The sequence below is a fragment of the Myotis yumanensis genome, unplaced genomic scaffold, assembly GCF_028538775.1.
Source record: "Myotis yumanensis isolate MYYU_CA2020_CCGP unplaced genomic scaffold, mMyoYum1.0.hap1 SCAF_2, whole genome shotgun sequence".
NCBI classification, from domain to species: domain Eukaryota; kingdom Metazoa; phylum Chordata; class Mammalia; order Chiroptera; family Vespertilionidae; genus Myotis; species Myotis yumanensis.
The window spans coordinates 138,659,363-138,684,780 of record NW_027223753.1 but is presented as its reverse complement, the minus strand read 5'-3'; the positions used below and the strand labels follow the sequence as shown (position 1 = coordinate 138,684,780).

Below are 25,418 nucleotides of genomic sequence, written 5' to 3'. Positions count from 1 at the left end.
CCCTGCTGGCCTGGTCACCCCACACAGCCTGTTCAGTCGTCCATTCAGTTGTGATGGTCACTTAGGCTTTTATATATATACTAGAGGCCCAGTGCACAAAAATTTGTCCCCTGGGGGGGGGGGTCCCCCAGCCCGGCCTGTGCCCTCTCGCAGTGTGGGACCCCTCGGGAGATAATGACCTGCTGGCTTAGGCCTGCTCCCGGGTGGCAGAGGGCATGCCCAATCGCTAGGTGCAGCCCCTGGTCAGGCTCAGAGCAGGGCCAATTGGGGAGTTGGGGCGCCGCCCCCTGTCATGCACACAGCAGGGCGGATCAGGAGGTTGCGATGCCACCCTCAGTCACACTCAGGGTAGGGCTGATTGGGGGGTTGGGGCACCGCCCCCTGTCACACTCAAGGCAGGGTTGATGGGGAGGTTGCGGTGCCACCCCCTGTCACGCACAGAGCAGGGCTAATCAGGGGATTGGGGCGCTGCCCCCTGTCACTCACAGAGCAGGGCCCATCAGGGGGGTTGGGGCTCCGTACCCTGTCACACACAGAGCAGGGTCGATCAGGGGGTTGGGGAGCTCCCCCCTGTCACTCACAGAGCAGGGCCGATCAGGGGGTTGGGACGCTGCCCCCTGTCACTCACAGAGTAGGGCCAATAGGGGAGTTGGGGCATCGCCCCCTGTCACACACAGAGCAGGGCAGATCAGGGGGTTGGGGCGCTGCACCCTGTCACACTCAGGACAGGGCCAATGGGGAGGTTATGGCTCTACCCCATTACACACAGAGCAAGGCCCGTGGAGGGGGGTTGGGGCGCCGCCCTCTATCACCCACAGAGCAGGGCCGATCAGGGGGTTGGGGTGCCGCCACTGTCACACTCAGGGCAGGGCCGATGGGGAGGTTATGGGTCTACCCCGTCACACACAGAGCAGAGCCCATGGGGGGGGGGGGGGGGGGGTTGGGGCGCCGCACCCTGTCACACACAGAGCAGGGCCGATCAGGGGGTTAGGGGCGCTGCACCCTGTCACACTCAGGGCAGGGCCGATGGGGAGGTTATGGGTCTACCCCGTCACACACAGAGCAGAGCCCATGGGGGGGGGGGGGGTGTGGGGGCGCTGCACCCTGTCACACACAGAGCAGGGCCGATCAGGGGGTTAGGGGCGCTGCACCCTGTCACACACAGAGCCGCAGGGCGATCAGGGGGTTTGGGCGCTGCCCCCTGTCACGCTGATCCCAGTGCCGGGAGCCTCGCTGCTCCGCTGGTCCCGGTGCCAGGAGGCATATTACCCTTTGGGGTCCGGCTGGTTTGCCCTGAAGGGTGTCCTGGATCAGGGTGGGGGTCCCCACTGGGGTGCCTGGCCAGTCTGGCTGAGGGGCTGAGGGCCGTTTTCAGGCTGGCGGGTGACTGAAGCTCCCAACTGCTCCTTTTTTTCTTTTTCTTTTTTTTATTCTGGGCCAGCTTTAGCTCTGAGGCCTCGGCTCCTGAAAGCAGGTTTCTGGCCTTTACCTTCTGTATTTGATACAATGTTGTGGTCCGGCTGGCTAAAGCCCAGCTGACTGAAAGTCGGTTTCTAGGGTTTTGTTTAGCTTCTATATTTGCAACATAGTTGCTTAGAGTTGCAGCTGAGAGGCCGGCAAGTCAGGCAGGGAACGTTGGAGTCCGCCATCACTGGAGCAAGCAAGCCTCCCTGCTTGCTTCAGTGCATGGCTGCCGGCCACCATCTTGGCTGACAGTTAATTTGCATAAGGATATGCTGATTAGCCAATGGGAAGGGTAGCGGTCGTACGCTAATTACCATGTTTCTCTTTTATTAGTGTAGATATATAGATTATTGCATTATTTTCTATAGGAAGAACTGTAACCTACTTTTGCCCCATCCTTGTACTGGATGTGTTGCAGAGAAATTTCTCAGGGGAATTCATATTCCCTTTAATCAATGGGCTCTAGGTTTGAGAACTGGCTCATATCTGCAAATGGGTCCAGAGATCATGCTTTTCCATTTGGCAGTTGACATCTGTTTTCTGCTCCTGATTGTGTTGCTTCTGTTGTTGTTATATAAATCAACCAATACTCTCATTAACTTCTGACCTATCTTGCCTCTTGGAACATCCTATATGTCAAAGATCCCTGACTGCTAATTACATTCACTTTGTTTCTGATGGTTAAATGCTGCAAACTGCCTTTGCTTTTCTGGAATCCTATAATACTCAGTGACCCCAGAGCATCTACTATTGTCATCTCTGGCCTGCACAGGACAGTCACCATTGAGCCCCTCATCTTAGTCAATGACTACTCACTACTGCAATCTTACTGCTTTAGTGAAAGGATTGCACATGGGTTGCACACAGGACGCCCGCCGCCCCGGGTCCTCCCACAGAATAGTCAGCTGGCAAATTCTCTGATTTCAAACAACAAATCCATTCTAAGAAGTTCACTTCTGAGCCTCCTGACCCTTTCCCTAATAATATGTCAAGAAAGTTCTGATGTCACCATTGTGTCCAAGCTTGAAGTGGCCATCCTCACAGGGTGTTAGGACTTGCTGGGACATTAAATCCTCAGCTACTTGAGAGTATCCCCATATCAACTTCTCTCCTACTCAGCTTTACATACTGATGGTCCAATATTCTCAAGATCCATTACACTATAAAATTCTTGGTTCCTGCTGATATATGTAATCCTATCTAATACCATTGGCTAATCAGCACGATATGCAAATTAACTGCCAACAAAGATGGCGGCTAATTTGCATACCGCAGGCAGGGTGGGACAGTGCCATCCCGTCTGTCCTGCCACCATCCGGGCCTGCTATCTGCGACCCGGGGCGGCGGGCGTCCCGTGTGCAACCTGACCCAGGGTGGCCGAGCGGGGCAGCAGCGATCTGCCAGCCCACTCGGGCGCCCCGTGTGCCACCCGGCTCGGGGCAGCCGGGTGGGGCAGCGAAGGCTTGAAGGTGGCTCTGGCCGGAGCAAAGGCCTGGGTCCCGGGTGCCAGAGGAAAACCGGTGCCAGCAGCCAGGGGAAGGGAAAGCCTATTGCAGGAATCTTTTCATGCAACAGGCCTCTAGTATATATATATATATATATATATATATATATAAACCTGTGGCTTTTCTTATGAATAAAGAATTTTCTCCTGTAGTAAGAACTGCACTTTCCGCCCTAGCCAGTTTGGCTCACTGGATAGAGCATCGGCCTGGGGACTAAAGGGTCCCAGGTTCGATTCCGGACAAGGGCATGTACTTTGGTTGCGGGCACATCCCCACTAGGGGATGTGCAGGAGGCAGCTGATCGATGCTTCTCTCTCATCAATGTTTCTAACTCTCTATCCCTCTCCCTTCCTCTCTGTAAAAAATCAATAAAATATATATTTTTTAAAAAAATAAATAAATACAGGATACAGTTAAATCTGAATTAAAAAAAAAAAGAACTTCACTTTCCATTCTGTCTATATTGAGATCTAACACTAGTTTTTGGTGAAGAAGCAATGAGAGAAGGTGAGGGCATACACAGCATTTTGTGAGGCAATTGACTAAGGTAAGGCCTTGAATCATCTCCAGATAATGTCTGCTTTTTTTCCAGCAAGGGGGAAGGGGCTCTTCTGTCAGCCCAGAAGGCTCAGGAACCTGGGGATTCAGGGACCTCAAGCATATCTATCCAACTGTCCCCATCGCAGTCCCAGAGTTTGATTTGACTTTAGCATAACAAACATGTCAGCCTGGGCATTTCGTCTCTTTATAGCTCTGCCACCCTTTTGATCAATTTCTGGGCTGAACTTAAAGTACAGTATGGCCTCTGGTTGCAGAAAATAAAGGTCTCTGGACAATGGTGTGTGGGTATGGATCATTTCTGGGTCACAGACAGCTTTGGGAATTTGTGAAAGCATAGGCAGATGGGAAACCACCTACTAGATGGGTGACGAGAGCAAGTTACTTCTCTGTGCCTTAGTTTCACCTGCCTCGACCTTCGCAGCGAGGTTCAGGATCTGAAGGAGGGGCTGATGCACAAATGAAAATGCTATACAAGAAATATGAATTTAGAAGGCATTGGGGGCCAGGTGGAGCCTCTTTCTTGAAGAGACACACCGAGATCTGGCCTAGTCCGCTTTTTATTTAATTTTAGATACACATCTTACCTTCAGTAAAACACGGCAAACAAGTAGCAGACAGACAGTCTCAAAGGTCAGTAAAGATCAGTAAGGTCCAGTAAACATTTACTTGGAGGCTATCAGGTCAGGAAACTGCTTCAAGCCACCACTATCTCAACATAAACAATCGGTGCCTAGCGTCAGCCCTGCTAACGCTCAAGGTCCATCAGCCTCCCGCATTCCTTGGTGCATGCTCATAACAGTAGTGGCAAGCGGTGGCTTCCCACATTCACCATTTATAAAATGGAGAGAACAACAGTACAAATTTGGAGCGGATGCTTTTTGGACCTCTCAGCCCACCTTGGAAGCTGTCCAGCCAAGGAGGAAAGTTCTGGCAACTGGTAGCATCCCACCTCAAGCAGGGTGAAATGTGTAGTTCTACTCTTCTGCCTCAGGCCTTTCTGCAATGGCACCATAACCTGGGAGTAGCTGGAAATTCAAATCTCCTGGGACAATCCTCATCCAATGGAAGATGATGGTCCGTGGGTAAATGCCCTAGCCTCTTCCTTCCTGAGGAAAATTCTGAGGCACAGTCTACATTATTTCTCAGTGGGTACCCAACAGGATATAAAAGCCAGTTATTGCCCATACCAATAACCAGTTTAATATTCACTTTCCCTGCCTTTATTCCTGTTCCCCACCTCCCCCATCATCTCCCAAATAAAATACTTGCATCTATGCCCTGTCACAGGTTCTGCTTTTGGAGGAACCCAAACTAAGGCAGTGACTGTACCCCCACACCCCTGCCCCCCAGGAAGGGATCCTTAAACTGGATAATTGAAAAGAATTTAGTAAAGGGACTATGAAGATAAAGTGGAGTTAGGTAAACAAGGGATGGTGCAGAACCCCAGGGCTAGTAATAGAGCTAAGGGAGTAAGGATAAGCCTTGGTCTTTGGTAGAGGCATGAGGGCCAGTACTCGGGTGAAGCAAGCAGAAACCCCCAGTACAGTTAGGGACACTCACACTCTCAGGTTTGCAGAAGTGCCAGGCTGAGAGTAAGATACTTCTTAAATTTTGCACCCTAGGCCTCTGCTTGCCTCACCCTGGTCCCAGCCTTAAAGAGAAAACTTAGGGTGTTATTTTTCTCTCATCCTTTAATTTCGTACTGATGCCTCCAATTTGCTGAACCCAAATCTGAACCCAAAGCTCAGGGGACATTTACATCAATCTTCTAGAGCAGGGGTGGGCAACCTTTTTGTGAGTGCGTGCCAAAACCAGCAAAATCTCTGACTCAAAATTCTTCTGCATGCCAACCCTAATTTTTTGAGAACATGTTACGCCTACTTGATATCTCTTAAGGTGTACGTATGTGACGAACCTTGAAGAAATAATAAAATTCATTCGAGCGACAAAAACACAGTATATGATGATGAAAAATACATTTATTTTTTAATGTATACATGTACACTGATAGCCCGACAGAAAACTTTATGAAAGTTTGTTCCTCCGTTTGATATTATCAGTGGGACTTTTGCTGCTGCATCACTGATGACAGAGATTTTACATCAGGTTTATATTTCATGACCTTCAGAGATATGCACGAGCTACTACTTTCATCTGTCAGGCTACTCCTATTACGAGACTTAACAAAATTCATCACTGAGAACAAAGATTCACAATTGTAAATGGAAGATTATAAGAGAGGGTTTCGCGTGCCAGCAAAAGTTACTGGTGTGCCATGTTTGGCACGCGTGCCAGGGGTTGCCCACCCCTGTTCTAGAGCATAGAAAGTAGACAGTGTTAAATAGAAAATATCCAATTCAGCACAGTGCCTCAATGGAGTTATGATGATTACCTGAAATAATATATACACCGAGTAGCCAGATTATTATGACCGGCCAGATTATTATGACCACCCCATCAGTACTTCATTGACACTTCCAAAAATACTGAATATTGAAAACTTCCTAAGCAAATACTCTCAAGGTTTTATTATTATTATTATTATTATTATTTGCATAACTAATTCACTTCATTGTACTGATGGGGTGGTCATAATAATCTGGCCAGTCATAATAATCTGGCCGGTCATGGTAATCTGGCCACTCAGTGTAAATATTTAGAGGTACCTGAAACGTGCTGAATTTTGTGCTTACCATTCTCTAACCTTAAAATCACATATGCATTTTTTTACCTAAACAATTTTTAGTTTTCCTTGTATTTGAACTTTATAAAACGGCATCTAATACTTGGCTTTTAAAATATATATATATTTTATTGATTTTTTACAGAGAGGGAGGGAGAGGGATAGAGAGTTAGAAATATCGATGAGAGAGAAACATCGATCAGTTGCCTCCTGCACACCCCCTACTGGGGATGTGCTCACAACCAAGGTAAATGCACTTGACTGGAATTGAACCTGGGACCTTTCAGTCCACAGGCCGTCGCATAGAGCCAAACAAGTTAGGGCTAGTACTTGGCTTTTTAAAAAACTCAGCATTGTTTCCAAATTATATCCATGTTATGTGTATTCATTCATTTATTCTGCTTAATTATATGGCTGTATTATAATTTAATTATCCATTTCCCGTACAAACACATTTGGGTTGTTTCTATTTTTTTGCTATTACTAACAGTGCTGCTATGAATATTATTTTATAGTTTCCTGGTACACATAGGCAAGAGGTTCCCAAGTGTATATATTTAGGAGTGGAAATTGCTGGATCATAAGGTATGTATGTTGACCTTTACAAGATTTTGCCAAATTGCTTTTCCACGTGGCTATACCAATTTACACTCACGACAATAATGTGTAAGAATTCCTACTGATGCATATACACTCCAGAATTTGGTATTCCCAGACTTAATTTTGTCAATTTACTGAATAAAAATAACAGTATCTCAAAATAGCCTTTTTTGTATGTCTCAGATTAATAATGAGACAGAGCGACCTTTCATATGTTTATTAGCCATGGCATTTCCTCTTCCACATTGTAATTTCTCATCCAATTTTCCTTCTCAATAATCTATCAATCATCATAATCATCTGCCATTTATTTACATTTCCCCATGGAAGTCATTCATTTTGAGGATTACAGATGATTTTACATTTGCCACTTTATACCTCCTATTTTTTCTTTTAGGGTACTTACGGCACGCTGATCAAGTCTAACTGTAATGCATTTATACACCACCTATTTGCTGGGTGGGTTTGGGGAATTGTTCACATAATGACTAATCCTATCCTTATCAGATTAAGATACTTAATAACTCTTTGTTATTTAGCAGGATGTATCCTATCATTAGCCTTTAGCCATAAAAGTTCTATTTCCTCTACTCTAGTTGGTGACATCTGGAAGGCGCCATCATATCTTACACATCTTTAAACCACTATTCCAAGCATAGTGCCGGCCACGTTGCGTGTATTTAATCCTTTTTTTTTCCTAAATTTTTACTACTGTGTAATAAGACCGGCCTGAAAATATTGTCTATACTTACCTTACAGCTGGCTGCAGCACTTGGCGCACATCAGGTCTTCCTTGCCCATCTCTGCCACTTGACGTTGAAAGTGAGACAAGAAGCACTGTAGGTCTCTTACCTATAGTTAGGTGGCCATGGGCCCCCCTCTAAGGGAGGGGGAAAGGGCGGAGGAGGGGGAAGAATTGCACAATGGAAGGGGGTGAGGGAGTCGATTCTAAACTTTTCGGGCAAGCAGGGTCTTTCCGTGGGTGAGCCCTTACAGACCAATCAATTTCTTTACTCACATCGGACAAAAAGAGCAGTACCCACATCTACAACAAAGGCCCAACATTCATGGCCATGAGCCCTTGTGCACCTTTTATAAGAGCAAACTGTACAAACACAGGACACCCAGACATTGACACACACATGAAAACACAGCCACGTGCTCGGGTCTGGTCCCGCGGCTCCAGTTCTTTGAAACTGAGCAGAGGAAAACTGTCTTCGCATCCGGTTCCACACTTTCGACAACAACTTTAAGCAAAAATAAAACCTAAAGTTTAAAAATAACTAATTAAAAATATAATCTTTCTTTTTTGCTTACGCGTATTCTTGTCTTTGTGCTTTTGTAGGGATTTATTTTGAGTCTCCAAACCGACCCTGCCCAGGAGCACAGGTGTGGAAACTGCGACGAGTTGGGCGCGGTTGCCGGGGAGGCGGGACGGAGGTTCTGACGCCATCGCTGCGGGGCGGAGGCGACGCGGTCTGAGGAGAGGCTGTTCGTGCTGCTTCTTCGGACCCCTGGCTGCGCGACAGCGAGTCTCTGCCTCCGTAAGCTTTTCCCTCGTGGTCCGCCCACGGAGAGCCCCGCGTGGAGATGGCAGACGATCTTGGAGACGACTGGTGGGAGAACCAGCCGGCAGGAGCCGACAGCAGCCCAGGTACCCACTCTGCCCGCGCACCCGCGGGGCCTCCCCCGCCCCTGCCCCCGCCCCGAGCCCCTCCGCGCGCCCCCGCCCGGCCGCCCCTGGCCGTCACCAGCTCCGTCCAGCTGTGGCGCGCACAGCGGTGGCAGCGCGCGGGCATCGCCGGGGAGGCGGTGCTGAGACTCACTAACACGTGGGACAGAGAAGTGTGACGTGAACCCAGATCTGCCCGCCAGCCAGGAAGGACCCTCTTCCAAGCTCTGTTTTTCTTTCCCTTATTTTCTTAGTGGGTAAGACGGTTTTCGTGAAGACACCGTGTGGGTTGTAGGGGTTAAGAGTAACTCCTAGAGTAGGTTCAGACTGCTTCCGTTCAAACCCCGACTCCAGCCCCATAATACTGCCCCCCCACCCCCACCCCATCTCTAAATAAGGATAATAACAATGCCAATTTCATAAGGTTGTTGTGAAGGTTAAATGAAGATAATATAAAGGATGCACCGTAGCACAGTGCTTGGCACATGGGAAGTGTGTGGTAAATAGAAACCGGAGTTTTTCTTGCTGACGTCATCATAGTGATGTCATTTGGACTATTGGAGCCTAAAGGAGGCTTGGGGATCGTCCGTTTGAACTCATTTTACAGACGAGGAACGTGAGACCTAAAGATGTAAAGTAATTGGACAAGTGCGCGTAGCTAGTTGGAATCAGAAGCAAGACTAGGATTAAGTTCGCACAATCCATACGATGTTTACTGTGCTGTGTGTACCCCCTGCCAGTGCCGTGGACATGTTATCCTAGAGGAGAGAGCATGAAGTAACTTCTCACCGTAGACCTGGCATGGGACTTTTCTTTTCACGTCCCATAAGGCTTAATTATGTTCTCTGTCTTTCTTCAAAGTTGGCCGGCCTCTCTACTAGCTTTTGAGATTTATTTTTAGGACACGGCCAAAGTCTGATTTATGTCTGTATAGTCCACAGGGCCCTGCACATGATGGACACTTAATACATATTTGCTGCAAACATTAATGTTGAAATATGAGTTGTGAAATGTCTGTTAAAAACAACAAAATTCTACTAAAGCCTGTTTCCACAAGGGCAGCTTTCAGTACAAACTGAGCAGATGTCATTTTTGTTTCAGTACAATTTTTCTTTATTAAAAATTGCCCTAGCCGGTTTGGCGCAGTGGATAGAGCGTCTGCCTGCGAACTGAAAGGTTCCAGATTCGATTCTGGTCAAGGGCATGTGCCCGGGATATGGGCTTGATCCCCAGTGGGGGACTTGCAGGAGGCAGCCGATCCATGATTCGCTCTCATCATGGATGTTTCTCTCTCTCTCTCCCTCTTCCTTCCTCTCTGAAGTCAATGAAAATATATTTTTTAAAAATAAATAAATAAATAAAATAAAAATTTATATCCATTAATTATATTACTATTGATAGAGTACTTTACCAATAGAATGACCCTAAATGAATGGGATACATATATGATCTTGAGCAGAAGTCATTTTTTAAAAGTAGCCAATGTAATATGTCTAGAATAACTTCCTGACTCTTTTGGAACTTTGTTCCTAGCAAATGCATCTCTGTGTTTCAAGGCACAATTATCTTTCTTTGTAGGCTGTGGTGTCCCATATTTACTTTAATTACCCTCTCCCCTTATCTCAGGTGTTAAAAGCTATATTTCTTAAAGGATAGAGACCATTTAAGAACTAATTAAAATCTTTTCTAGTGGTGAAGGGAATCCTAATTCTTGATTCTAGTCCTGTCTCTTGCTGCTCACCAGCAATGTGTCTCTAAAGTTAGTTACCCTTTGGAAGGAGGAAAATCAACTTGTATTGAGCATCAGCTATGTGCTAGATGTTTTTATAAATAGGAATTTATTTCATCTTTATAATATCTTTAAAAGGTAAGTGTCATTTTTATAAATGAAAAACAGAAAAGTATTGTTCTGAGAAATACACAGCAAGGAAAATATCTGGGAAGAGGTTAGTCAACTGTGCCTGACTTTCTAAATCACACTTTTCCCACTATTACTACATGGCTTCTCGGGCCTCATTATCATGATCTGTAAAATGAGGGTTCTTAGGGATTATCTTTGTAGGGGTTTCACCCACCAACAGTTCTAAACATTGAATCTAGTAGAACTTTAAAGTGCTATAGCCTCCTTCGTCTAAGTTGCCAGAATCCCCATCAAGATAATATGTTGGAGTTGTCAGGATTACCTTACTTTTTAGATTCCTTCTAGCTATAAGACTAAGCTTTGAAAATCACTAACATTAAATTTGTGAGAGGTCTTTGCTTTGTTACTGCTTTTAGGTAAAGTGAGCATATAAGCTTCCTTGAATTCTGCTTGAGTGATAATTTACTGGTAATTTGCCTAACTGATCTGTATAGTATTTCTAATCTGGAAGAAATCACAGTTGAACCAATTCAGATTTCTGGATTCTTCCTACATTAATGGGGAAAATCAGCCTAAAATGTATAAATTATGTTTTGTTTTGAAGATCAAAGGAGAAATAGTACCTTAAATCAGAAAAAAGGATAGTTGTAATGATGCTTTTATTCCTGTTGTGTGCTATTTGTCTATAAAAATAAACATCTTTCCTTATTACCTGTTCCCAGTTCACACCAATGGTGACAATACAATGGAGCATTTTAGTCATTTATTCAACAAATATTTGCTGGTTTTACACTGTGTATAACATCTGTCTAATGTATCCAGTTATCTGTTTATTATGTGTCTAAGCAAATATACTGTTTTTGCTGTTCTCATGTCTTCTTAGATGTGGTATGTAATTCAGAGACTCTTACTGAAGCTCTTGATCTAAATATGACCCTTTCTGCATACATCTTGTGGCTTTTCAAGATATGTCATTTTTATATTAGAATCCTGCATTGTAATGGAACCCAACATGGGACCTGGTACTTGGAGTTTGGTAGATATTAGATGAATGAATGAATGGATGGATGGAGGAATGAGTGAATGAATGCAAGATGCTACAGAGCTCTTGGTGATCATATACATAAGTAGACATATAATTTCTCATCCAATCCAGGCACTTTTGAGAGTGGAAAGCCATGCTATTAGAATTTTACTGGAACTGTCCTGGTCCACCTGGGATGTGTGATCTCTCCATTGGTGACATTATTGGTGGTGATTGGAGTCATGGCCCAGGATAAGACAGCTGAGAGTTGCTTCTGTTGAGGAATGTGCAGTGCAGTCTGCTTCAGGCAGCAGAACCCAGGAATCATCTTACGGCATCTAATTTTTTTTCCACTTATTTTCTTATTCCCTGCCTTCCTTAAGAAATTGTTTGAACTGGTTTAAGTGAACAATACATGCAGTAGAATCATGACTGCAAAACATTAATGATGATGATAAAGTGTGAAGCTGAAAACAGAGAATGTCATTAACTGCATGGATTTCGTGACTTAGGGAGCAGAGTTGAGAGTTCCTGGAGATAGAGAGGGTCACTTGATCATTCACTAACTGAAGAGAACACTGATTGTTTCCCCTTTTTATTCCAATAACATGACTATTAAATTACCAAGTCAAGTATCTAGTAGTCAGCTGGGTCTGGAGCTCCAGGGTTGGGTCAGGGCTGTAGATACAGATTTAGGAATGACTGGCAAACATACAGCTTACTTTTAAAGAGGATAGTTTTCACAGTCTGCAAAACTTCTAGCCTCCACTTCTTTAAGTGGGTTTTTCATATGCTTTCCCTAGTTAATTCTGAATCTTTGATGTCATCTCTTACCAAGCATCTAACTAGAAAACTGAAGTCTGAGGACACTTCTGTGTATAGTGTGGAAGACTGCAGATAATAATACTAACTTGGATTTGTTGAGTGCTTACTATGTGACACATAATGTTTTGATTGCTCATTTAATCTTCGTAAGTACCCCATGAGGTAGTTAATTATTGTTTTTCCCATTTTATAGATGAGGAAATTGAGGCGCTACATGGTTAAATTATTTGCCCAGTGTTATTCACTTAGTAAGTCAGAAGGCTGTATTCATAGGCAGGCAATCTGAAACCAGTCTGTGCACTTAAATTTCTCATACATAATTATTCTAATTATCAACGGTAAGTATCATCTCTAAAATAACAATGCTTTATCAATTTAAAGAGGTTCATATCTTATAAACCCTTCTGTTTATATAGATCATTGTTATCAAACTGTGTCTATTAACCCCTAGTCTCCTTAAGTTTGCTCTTCTAAAGAACATTGATTACTTGGATACAAATACTGTAAGTAGGTTGCACCATTGCAACCTACTCTACCATCTCTACCAGGAACTCAAACTTAATCCTAGAGCTCAAGGCTCATATACCTGGCTGTCTTCGTAAAGTCTTTACTTATTTCATAGGAATGTCAAATGCAAATGAAATCCAATTACTGAATTATTCCCAAATCTGCCTCTTCTCCAGACTTCCTTATCTCAGTAAATTAAATAACCAACTACCCAATTTCACAAAGAAAGGCCAAGGAATATCCTGATTTATTCATATTTGGATTTATTTTTATAAATTATGTTTTGAAAGGGGACAACAGACTTTTGCTTTGTAAATGAGCCAGTAATTCTTACAGGTGAAAGCTTTTGTCATTTAGAACCAATTTGATTGTACATTTTGTTTGTGATTGCTGAAATGGGAATTTTAAAATTTTTTTGGTAATATTTAATATGTTTTATAGTATCTCCTTCAAATCACGTTGCTTTATCTATGTTGAATTCCTTTTTGAAATGACAAAGTAGGGGAACACTTTTGATCTTTCCTTTAAACCTGAATAACCCAGGGAGTTTTTTTTGTGGCTTTTTTTTTCCTTTTTCACATGAAAGGCCTATAGGCAGCCATGCATAGTAGATGTTGTAGAGCAGTGACTCTACATGTAAATCTCAGACTTGGAATATTTACAGTAGATTTTGATAACATACAACAGAGGATCAACTTCAGGGCATGTTATTTTTAAAATCATTTATTGAGCTCTCATGCTTGGCCCTATTTTAGACACTTGTAATGGAATTAGAGGGGGGAAAGCATAATCTGCTTACATTATGGTATTTACACATTGATGCAGTTCAATCAAAATTCAAATAATATTTCTTTAAGACATAAGTTCAGGGGCAAAAATCAGGGTCAGGATAACTTTTAAAAGTCGAGATGAAGGAGAATGGAGAGAGAGGGAGTGCTACATTGTTCTGAACTTGACTATAACATATGGACCCATAGATAACCTTCATGGGCTAGTTTTATATATTAGGTAGGACAAGGGTCTCAAGGTCTGGGCCATTCTTACTAAATGTTCTTCTTGCTAAATGTTAAAATGTAGCACAGTGTTTGCAGACCAGCTGTAAATAGTATAAGCTTGACAAGAACCCAACTTGATAAGTATAGCCAACTGCAAAGAAGAAATCAACATGTGAAATTGACAAAATAGTGTATATAAGCAAATGGCTAAGCCTCCCTTAAGGGAGGCAGAGCTTTGGATATGAATACCCTGATTTCTTGACTTGCTGGAAAAAAATAAAACTGCCTTCAGACAGCCACATCTCATTTTTGAATGGAGAGCATCCCAAGTGGCAAACCTCTTGAATTCGTTAACATAATACAATTCCATGATTCTTGCAAGTGATTAAAACAAATTCTTGATAACAATTATGAATACTTAAAGGTACAATTTACACATCTGTCTCCAAATCACAAGTACATTAGTAGTTCTGCTGTAATTTTGCTGTGTCTATGAATTTTTTGAAAAATACCAGGAATTTGGTAGGCCTAGAAATACTTCCATTCAACGATAAATAACACATTATTTGTGGCACACATTCTTTGACGTGCTCTTATCTGATGTTCTTTTGTTGAATATTTTAGTGCATTCATAGAATTTAACATTTTACTATATATCACAAACAGCTTGAAATATCGTTTTCCCATTTTCATCAGCTTTCATAGGATTGATAATTGAATTATTAGTATTTACTAGTTGATTAAGTTTTTCTTAAGCTCTTGTCCCTGAGTTCTTTGTTAGTCTAGTTCACACTAGAGCAGAGATCAGCAAACTTCTTTTATAAAAGACCAGATAGTATATATTTTAGGCTTTGCTAGCCAGGTGGTTACTGCTACAACTACCTGACTGCCATTCTAGCAGAAATACAATGGCAGACAGTAAATATGTTAACAAACAAGTGTGGCTGTATCCCAATAGAACTTTACAAACAACGAAATTTGAATTTCTTGTAATTTTCACATCTCACAAAATTTTCTTCTTATGAGGAATAGACAGTGGGCAGAATTTGTGCCCCAGATTAGAGTTGGACCCCAAGTTGTATGTCACACGTCCCCAGAAAAATAAAAATTTAAACATAACCCAGGAAGAGTTATGTTTTACATTAATTACTCCATTACTCAGTCCTTAATTATCAGTCATATATTAGATCAGACACATTCCTGAAATCAGATTCAGGCACACCTTGGAGATATTGCAGGTTCAATTCCAGACCACTGCAATAAAGCAAGTATTGCAAAAAGTAACCTTTTTGCTATGGGAAGATCTTGCCTTCAATTTGTAAAAAAACACATTTGTGTGTCTGTACTTTATTTCAAACAGTTACAGGGAGATTAGAAATCACTGAAGCTAAATAAATGAAAGGCTAAGGAAAGATTACAGGATAAAAGTATCAGATTATTAAAATTTATGTTACATATTAGATTTGTTTTCATTCACTTGGATTTTTATCTTCTTCCATTTTAAAATTAACATAAAGTCACTATAGAATTATTACAACAGCTTCTTTTATTTTCATTGTTCTTCAGAGGGGCTGCATTTCGGCAGAAAATGGGATGGGACTATGCTCAGGAGGCAGGATTCTTTTTATTTTAGTTTTGTTATAGGTCCAATACCATTTTGTTGAACTCCAAATAATATTCCTAGTTCTTAGATATTTATGCATTTTATGACATATCATTGTATTACATATTACTTAACATAAGAATGGTTTTGGTTGGTAATCCTTTTAAAATAGACTTGGTTAGTTTAAAGACTTGTAATAGGCTTAGAACTGTATTACCATTTAAAGCAGATTTCTGCTGATTTGCCAGAGAAGTATCGCTATTTTCCTGCCTTGTGTTTAGGACTTTATACAATATCTTGTCCCTCTTTTCTTTCTTGCTCTGGAACTTAGGCCAGCCTGCCATGAAACTGTATTTAGGGAGTCTCCTAACATAGGAGAAAGCAATTTTGGAATCTCCAACATGAAATATATTTTGCGCTCCTCTTCAAGGTAAAACGTTCCCAGGGTATTTTGATTTGCTGGGACTGTTGTTGGTGCTTGTTTTTCCTATTTTATGCTTCTTTTCAGTCTATTTGGTGTCCATTATAGGAGGTCCAGTGTTTTTTCTTTTCATTAGTATAATTATTAGTGTTGAATGTTACCCAGCATAACTGCTTTTCCTGACTCTATCATACACCATTGCCATATTTTAACACATTTTCTCACTTATGTCTTGACTGAATAGCCCTTCTCTCTTTAATTCACTCTTCCTCTGATCACTTAACATTACCTGATTATGTCGGACACAGTGCTACACTGCACTATCCACCAGTTACTTCCCTCTGAATTGTCTCTTGTACTATTTTTGGTGTCACAGCTTCATCACCTTTGTTTGTAGTCCACTCTTTCCACTGTTCTCTTACTGCTTTCCTTTACTTTAGACTTTTCTACTTCAGACTTTTCATTCACCTGGCCTCCCCCCTTCTCCCTTTGCCACTTGCCTTCTGGGGATGCTGCACATCATCCCTCTTTCTGGCATGTATAGTTTGGTCCTGCCCATGCTTCCAGCCCTTCTCCTCCTCCTGGAAATAAGAGTGGGCTCGGTGCCATCAATGCATTGAAGCAGGCTTGACTTAAGGATGAGTGTGGAGAATGGCACTTTCTTTGCTCTTGCTCCATTGGTTCCATCTCAGGACAGCTGTCTGAAACAGTGTCCTTAGCCATGAGGATTTCTTCCATCATGCCTCCAGTTCTCCATGCCGTATCACAGAAAGCATTGGGTCATGCTCTTCTCTTTTTTTTTTTTTTCTGGCTGAAACTTTATGAAATATAACTGTCTCTCATGTTCAAAATGCCTTGTCTTAAAACATCGTTGTATTACTCTGTCCACACTGAGTTACGGACACATCTTTTTCTTGATTCAGTAAGAGTGTTCAGTGTGATGAAAAGAATTACTTTAGCTTCCTGTCAGGAGACTGAGTTCTGTCTTGTAGATGACTGGTTGAATTCAACATTTTGTAGTTAGACATACTCATGGATTATCAGAACTGGAAGAGACCTGAAGAATTGTTCAGCTCTCCTCTTTTATATATGAGAAACTCAACACCTCAACTAATGAATGAGCTCAGTGTCAAATGAGTGAAAAACCAGAGTTGGAATTTGAGTCTCCTGATGCCAAGTTTTTGTTGCATCAACTGATTTTTCTATAGCATTGATTCAGGGAAGAGATGTTGATTAAAGAATGTCCTATTAAATAATAAATTGTGTTCTTTAATACCTAGGACAATGATTCATATCTCCCTAAAATAACTCAATATTAGTGAACTTTGATTCTCCAATGTCCTGATTGCTTATAGAAAGCAGCAATACCAATCTAAAATGATTTATCTTCTAAGTCTATGATTGCCTTACAATATGAGTCCATGGCCTGGTATATACAGAGGGAACAACCTACTAGAAACATGGGACAGAAGATTAAGTACCAGCAGTCAAGTGTGCATACTGTGCCAGCGATTGTCAGGTAGGCCACACAATAGATGTGTTTAGCTATTAATCATTTTTGTTGTTGTTTTTTTCTCTGTAAAAGTGGTAAGAATTACCACTTTTTTATTTTCTCCTGCTCATAAAGAAATCATAGTTTTAGACCTTAAATATGATTTTAATTGATGGAAGTAATATTACTTTCTTGAAGCAGATTAGAAATTCTCTCCAGCACATCTTAGCAAAATAGAATCAATCAAGTTTTGTGGAATGGAGGATTACTTCTGGGTCCACCAGAAAACTTTTGAATTGTCCTAGTGAATTCAGTCTTATCCCAGGATAGTGATAGTCCCAACTTTGGGTTGGATTACAGGTAGGGTGAGGATTTGGGGGGTATGTCTGGGCTTGTGATTGTGCATATATGCATTTACACAAATATAGGTGAAAATAATTGTAGTTGTGCTACACTTTCAGTATGACATTCATTTGCCAGGTCCAGCAACCTGTGAATAAACCACCTGTCGGTTTGCTGCTGCTTCATTTCCTGGAGAGATGGCTTGTCCTCTTTGGCCTTCCAAAGTGGTAATTTCAACTTTCCAGGTATTTCTGTAGGTTAATGTATCCAGGCAGTGCATTGGCATGACTTACCTTTTCCCTCCCATGTGGAGGAAAGTGTTGGAGGTGACAGTCCTTATGATGTGTAGCTTCCCATAGCCAGTGTGGTGAATGAGCTTATCCATTGGCCCTGGGGGAGCTTTAGGGGGAAGCTTAGTGATGCCTGTAGATTTTGGTTTAGGGATCCGTGTTGGGATTCTCTGCTTGCATACCTCCTTGATCTTGAATTAAACAGAAGAACAAAAGGTAGTTAATGGTACAGTTGGTGGAGAAGCAGACATTTTTAGGACATGGAGTCAGCTTGGAGGATTTGGCTTCTTTGAAAGCTCTGGATTCTGGGGACACATCAGATTAAAAATTGCCAGGTTTAGAAAAAAAAAAAAAAAAGAGAGAGACTTCAGTAAAGCAAGTCAACATGTGTTGAACATGTGCTACATGCAAGGCCCTCAACAGCCTATCTAGTATTAAATACAGAGATAAATAGGTTATTTTTCTTGCGTTCTGGCAATCACAGTACTATGGTGGAAGATAAATAGGAGTAGTGTTCCATATTATTCTCAAAAGGTCATGAGATTGCCAGAGAACGTTTAATTTAATTGAGGAGGTCTAAGAAAGCTTCAAGAAGGAAGTAGCATGACTTAACTTGGGCCTCTGAAGACTTTTGGGTTTTTAACAGCAGGAATGGGAGGGCATTCCAGAGTAAGGAAATACTTTTTAACAGTGTCCCTGAGATAGGAAATTGGACACAATTGAGAAATGAAGTGATTTTACATCTATAATAATAAAAGCATAATATGCTAATTAGACTGGACAGCCAAACGACCTTCCGGATGTCATTCCGGGCGTCCTTCTGGATGAAGCTGCGGTGGCAGGGGCTGAGGCAGAGGTGGTTAGGGGTGATCAGGCATGCAGGCGAGCAGTTAGGGCGATCAGGCAGGCAGGCGAGTGGTTAGGGGCGATCAGGCAGGCAGGCAGGCAGATGAGCAGTTAGGAGCTAGCAGTCCCAGATTGCGAGAGGGATGTCCGACTGCCGGTTTAGGCCCAGTTCCTAAACCGGTAGTTGGACATCCACCGAGGGGTCCCAGATTGCAAGAGGGTGCAGGCTGGGCTGAGGGGACCCTGCTCCCCACCCATGCACAAATTTCATGCACTGGGCCTCTAGTTAGGTTATATTTGTGAAGTAGAATGGGAATGTACTAGTACATGTGGCCACATAGGAAAATTGTACTGATTATATAGACTGTGTGTAAGTGGGATGGGAGGAAGTCCTGGGGGAGATTAATAAGGACATGGGTTGGGGGAAGACACAGTATAGAGATAGAATTGTATTAATATTTGTTCCCTGTTAGTTTATGAGGGGTGAGAGGACTCACAGTTAAATGATCTGGACTGGGAGAGTGGGTTGTGGAAGTGAAGAGTAAAATCTTTATTGAGTTCATATTCACTTAGAAATATACTTATTTTGTGTATTAAGGAAAAATACTCTTAGATGAGAACACATTGTTAAAGAGATAGGAAAAGCTAACTGTAATTCTCCCATTATAATCCAGTATTGATTGTTATTATTATTTCCCCCTCTTTGCTTGCATCATCCTTTCCTCTATGAGCTTAAAAATGTAAATCTTTTAAAAATGCATTATAGTTTTCATCATAGATTTTTATACTGTTTTTATGGGAACCGTTCTTATATTGTTTTTTGTTTTCACATTTATTATACTGATAAAGTACAGTGAAGGCCCTTTATCTCTTTACGTAAACATTCACTATTTAAAATGCCACATAACTTTTATAGCAACCATAATTAGATTTTCAAATTAACACTGCACAGACTTGGTTAAAATATGAATCTTTCAATAAAAGATAAGTATGGGTAATATGCTTTCTGTTGGTATATTTAGTTAACATAGCAAATGAGATGTCGATATCCTGATTCAGTCTCTTCCTTATATAAATGGTATTCCTACCTTTCATCCTGACCTCATGGTCTCATCCTCAGTGTGGAAATGCTCATTCAATGTTTTTACCTTTCAAATAGGTACAGCTTTTTTTTTTTTTTAAATGATTAAACTCAGTGCCCAGTAATGGTTTGATGAGATGGGCAGCCTCTTGATAATTAGGAGAGTAGTTAGTTGTGTATCAAGATCCCTAAAACTCATACTCACCCACTCATTCATTTGCTAGGAATTTTTTTCTAGGAAATAATCAGAGATGCTCACAAGGCTTGTTTTAACATTATAACAATGAAAAATGGACACAGTTTAAGACTCCAACTATCAGGATGGAGTAAATGAATTACACCATAATCATATGAAAATATTTTGCTGTCTTTAAATAAATGATGCTTTTGAAGATATACAAAGTGTTTATTCAGAAATGTGAAAAGCAGGATTAAAAACTATATATATGCTTTCACTTGTATGTGTGAAGAGAATACTGGAGAACATACACCAGTGGCATCAGTGGTTAACTCTGGTTAGTAGAGTTACAGATTCTTATTTCTCTTACATTTTTGTATGCTCTACATTTTCTCTACTAAGATTACACTTAGAAAAGACAACACCAAGTTATACTAAGGGATAAAAAAGGAAGGAAACACTTCAGAGATCAGAACATTTCTGTGAACATCAGCCATATTGTTCAAACCATGAATAATAGCAGCTGCAGTTGAAATTAGTGGTGGACTAATTCAAGTCAGCTGATCTTGTGACCATAGCATTAATTATAGCCTTTCTAAGATAGGTTTCTGTGATGTCCTTTAATTTTGACAATTTAGATTGGTTCTGACTATTATACAAAAATCTATGTTGGCATTTTATTTAAATTGCCGATTCCTGGGTCTTCCTCTTAGAAATTATAATGTATTTGTCTATGGATGCAACCAGAAATCCACATTTTAATAAATTCTCAGAGTGATTCATCTGAGGCAGGTGCTCAGCCTGCCACACTTGAGAAATACTGCCATAGTTGAACCTCCTTTAGATGTAAGCTTCAAGTCTTTCGCCTGGACCTTTGGCCTACCTGGATGGGGGAGGTTTCACACTGTGAAAGGTCAGAGCTTTGTGTCCCAGTGGTTTCCGAGATGCCTATCAGAACCACCTGCGGGGCTTTTAAACACTACAGGGGCCCAGACCACGTCTCAGCACCCACCGACTTTGGATCGCCTCAGACTGGGATATGGCAGGTGAATTTTTGATGAGCACCACAGGTTATTAAGAACTGGAATCTGTCCAATAAACTAATTGGCATGGAACACAGTAGTGGTGGGGCTTGTTTTTTAAAGCAATACTGATGTGTGTTGGTGGAAGCAGAGTGTCTTGGGATAGTGGTCATTGGTAGGGCCAGTTGCCCAAAAGTCTTTGGTTTCCCATTATTTCTACACATGGATGCCACAAGCCAATTTGGGGTTTTTATAACTGATTTCACTACATAGTTTTTACCTCTAGATGTCAGCAAAGGCTGGTTATTTTATTAGGATAACCCTACATGTTATTCCCGAATCTTAAAAAATGATGCTGTATTTTTTTATTTTGTTTTCTTGTACGAATTTTATACTTGGGCATGTTTCAGTAAATGAGGTATGAACCATTACAATATGTCATCTCTTGGATCATTTTTATAGAACAGTATGTCAAATAGATCCAAGAAAGTTTTATCCAAATTAGGAGTGGGTATTGAAAGGAATCCATGCATATGGCTCTTTTAAACCACATAGTGAATGTTCTACTCAGAGTTCGAGACTCCTGGGTTTCATCAGAAAGGAGACGTCTTGGAAGAGATTAAAGAAGTGCAAAGCTCATTCATAGAAGAAAAAATTTTTTTTAATGTTCTTAACACAGTTCAACGGGAAATTGGGATTTGGAATAGATAACAAGTTTGAAGGATGCTGAGTTCAGTGAGACAGAGGCATTGGTTTTATCTAGAGAGCAGTAGGAAAAAAAAGGAGTGTATTTGTAGAATGTATTCCTTGAATTCTTATTTGGTCCATAGGTTCTAAGACAAACTGAGCAATCTACAAGACTTCCTGGTTACAATAAGTCATTAGGTGGCAGTGAGTTTTAGCGGCCAAAAGTACAAGAAGGCGAAGATGTCTTTAGTTTTAGTTGAAGTCTTAGTTCTATAGCCTGGTTTCTAATTGAACCTTGCACTCTTTCACATTACCATGGAGGGCAACCTTATACTAGAAAAAAATCAGCATTTATGGGGATATCAGGTCCTAGTTAGACAGCTGGAGTTAGGATATTTCTTTTTTTCTAAATGAAATGAATTTTGTAAGCTCTTTGAACTTTTTAGAGACATATTGGCAACATATTGTTTAAGTAAGCAGTGTACCCTCAGGAGTGTTCTTAACACCAGGTACTGCAGGACCCTCATTACAACTTTAGCTCCAGAGATTCAAAGGCTCAAGACTCCTAAAGACCTCAGATCATTTTGATTTGTGGTCATTGGGGTGATGCAGGGGAGGGGCAGATTCAGGGCCATCTGACTCCCTCGGGGACCCTGTTATGGAATGCGCAGTCAAAGCTGGATGTTATCAGAATGACAGTCTTTTGTATTTTTTTTTTAATCTCTGTTTAATGGGAAAGTGCCTAAATAATGATGATGGATATGGTAATGAAAAGAAGGAAATGTAAACTGGAGAAAAATATCTTTGAAATGTTATTTTTCTCTTTTCTTTTGTCTTTTGTATTGTTTGATAAATCACTGCTAATTTGAAGGGGGGTAAAGGGGAAATAACAGATAATGAATCTGGCAGATAGCCCAGAATTTTATATGCTGCTTTGGCTTCTTTTCTCTTGATTTTCTAAGAATTTCCTCATTATACAGTAAAACTTTATCACTAAAGATTTTATAGTTTTATATGGCAAGAGGTTCTTCAAAAGGAAACTGTGTAGAGTGATTAGCTTGTTCCCATTAACCTCTGTGAGAGAACATTTGGTTTTAAATATTGTTGCAGTGCTATGATTTATATTAAAGAGTTGTCTACTTTCTGAGGTGAAAGTTAGGGGAAATTGACGCCTTTTAAAAATAATGTGACATGGTTTGTGGTTATATCTATTCACTTCCCAACCTTTCTCTGGTAATTACACCATGGGCAGTGAGGGCAATCCAATAATAAATATTGAAATACAATTTTGGAAAAATCATTCCTAACCCCAGTTGCTTCCATTTTGTGCCCAGACACATAGCATCACATGTAGAAATAGTAAGTTAAAATAAAATATACTAACCTTAAAATGTCTTCCTTGTTTATCCCCTTTCCTTTTATTCATCTGTCAGGTTTTTCATTTTAGATTTTTTTTTGTATCTTCCCCCTTATTTTTTGTTCCCTTATTTGTATCCATTTAAATTTTTAAAATCATTTGCAGGCTTACATTTTACAACAGCCGTGGGTTAGTGGCTAGAGCACAGGGTGCAGAGCCAAACTTGGTCCTTCATTCTAGTTCTGGCACCAACTAGTTGAGTGTCCTTGAATAATCCAGTTAGCTTTGCAGACCTCAGTTTCCTCATCTGTAGTCTGTATCTTGGGATTAGAATACGTATTGGCAAATTCTTTGGGGAGATATTGTGTAGGAAAGGCCCTGGCACATCCAAAGTGCCAGACAAGTGCTAGTTGTTACTAATGTCAATATTATTATCATCTTTGTCTTTTTTCCTCATATCTCTTCTTAAGATGCGTATTTCTGATCATATTCATAACTTTTTTGATTATTTTACCTTTCTTGTTTTCCTTCTCTACCCCTTCTTCTCCCTCTCTTCAATAAATTATTGGTGATATGCTACTAAGCCTAGTAGTTGAGGCAGCTGAACAAGCAGTCCAATTCCTGGGCTTTGTTTTTAACCACCTCTGGCTGAGAAAAGGATACTGTCACACATTCTTTACCTCCTTATTCTGCTTGGTCTGAGCATTGTGAGTCTTTCTTTTTTAGAGTTCCCCTAAAGAGTATTTTCTACTCTTTCCTGCCTTTTCCTATCCTTGAATTGTTTGAGAAATGAAGCAGCTGTACCACTTATAAAGTCCTTTGGCTCTGACACTGTGATTCTGTGGAAAGAACAAATAAATGCTAGTCTGCCGTGGCCACCAGGTGTGTTGTTAGCATGTACGTCTTTGTTGAGCACTTACGACCAGCAGTATGTAAGCTCTGAGTAAGACTGGTTCTGAAACATTATATGCCCCAAGAATGACCCAGGAGGCTTGGTAAGATGCAGATTTCCTGTATTGGAAATCTGCAGAGTCCTAAGTGATTCTGATAAAGGTGATCAGTGATTGCATTTAGAGAAATATTGATATGAGAATTTCAAAAATAAATGATAGCTGATTCTTACTCTTATAGTATAGGAGAGACAAAAAAGAATTATAAGAGGCAAAATGAAGTGCTATAATAGAGGCACAGAGAGAAGTATTTTGGACACTCACAGGAAGATTATAAAAAAAATAAGGTTTTCCAGAGTAAATGGTACTTGAAGTAGAAGTATAGTTTCTTCAATATGAGGAACAAAGAGAAGAGCATTCCAGCCCTTGGAACAGCATAAGCAAAGGTACAGGGTAAGAAAGCATGATGGTATTTGCAAGGATGGTCAGTACCATGTGCTGGTGAGAGCGCAGGATATGTTTCAAAGGAAGATGAGGTGAGAGATGGAGGCCTGGTAGAAGGTTTGGACTTTGGGCACGTAGGTACTATAAGTGCTAAGTAAGTGATATTTTGGGGGAGACTGAAGAATTGCCATGATCAAAACAGTGTTGTAGAAAGATCACTAACGACACTAGTGAAGGTTGGATTAGAGAGGTGAGGGGTTAATGTAGTAGATTAGCTGTCTTACAGTACCATCTGTACTGAGGGCACAAGTAACAGGAGAAGGGCATAGAAAGAGCAACAGGGCACTGCGGCATGAGCACATGCTTAGCTTGAAGTGTGATTGGACATTCCATGTAGGATCGTTTCATAGGCATTGAAAATTTGAAGATGTTGCTTTGAGAATCATCATAGAGAAATTGTTGATACCATTTAAGTGGCTGAGACAGCCCAGGGAGAAAATGTAATTGTAATTCTTCCTCACCTATCACTGGTCTCTTTTCCCACCACAGGTACTTTTACATCCTAACCGGAGTCTGAGAGTTGAGTTTTGTCTGGCCCTATTCTATGCCCACATCCCCTACACAAGGCCATTGATCTTATTAACTGATAAGAGTGTAATTAGTCCTGAGAGCTGCCTCCTAAGGAGGCATTTCTTTCCAGCACTTGAACAATGCACAGTGATTGAATCATTATCCAAGCACTGATTGGCTAGATGGGGAAAAGGAAATCCTGTCCCTCTCTTCCAGTGACCAGGCTGGCCCCTTGTCCATTGTGTCTGGTCCAAGCAGACAGCTTACATAAACTTGTACTGTGTGGGGGGATCTGCCGCTTCTTGGTCCCGGAGGTGTTCAGTAAGGACAGGATGGCCCCTTCAGCACATTTCCTTCCTCACTAGTAGTCTGAGAAAACCTGGAATAGGGCCATAGTTGATAGGTTGGCCTAAAAAAATAGTAATAATTGTCCATTGTTCTCCCTAGTCCTCTCATTACCCTTTTTAGAAGCTGAAAGCAGCAGTCCTGGAAGCATTT

General features: G+C 41.2%; 2 protein-coding genes across 2 annotated transcripts in view; one reads left to right on the top strand and one right to left on the bottom strand.

Moving 5' to 3' along the window:
• The first annotated feature begins 8,283 nt into the window (after window positions 1-8,283).
• The window catches only part of CMSS1 (cms1 ribosomal small subunit homolog), a 393,986-nt gene continuing 376,851 nt past the window's right edge, over window positions 8,284-25,418 (top strand). Inside the window, exon 1 of the mRNA XM_070406094.1 lies at window positions 8,284-8,467. Coding sequence (XP_070262195.1) covers window positions 8,404-8,467 — 64 coding nt within the window. The 5' untranslated portion in view covers window positions 8,284-8,403. The remainder of the gene's footprint in view (window positions 8,468-25,418) is intronic.
• Window positions 12,986-25,418, bottom strand: part of FILIP1L (filamin A interacting protein 1 like) — a 315,401-nt gene continuing 302,968 nt past the window's right edge. Inside the window, exon 6 of the mRNA XM_070406093.1 lies at window positions 12,986-18,036. Within this exon, the coding sequence (XP_070262194.1) occupies window positions 17,845-18,036 (192 nt within the window). The 3' untranslated portion in view covers window positions 12,986-17,844. The remainder of the gene's footprint in view (window positions 18,037-25,418) is intronic.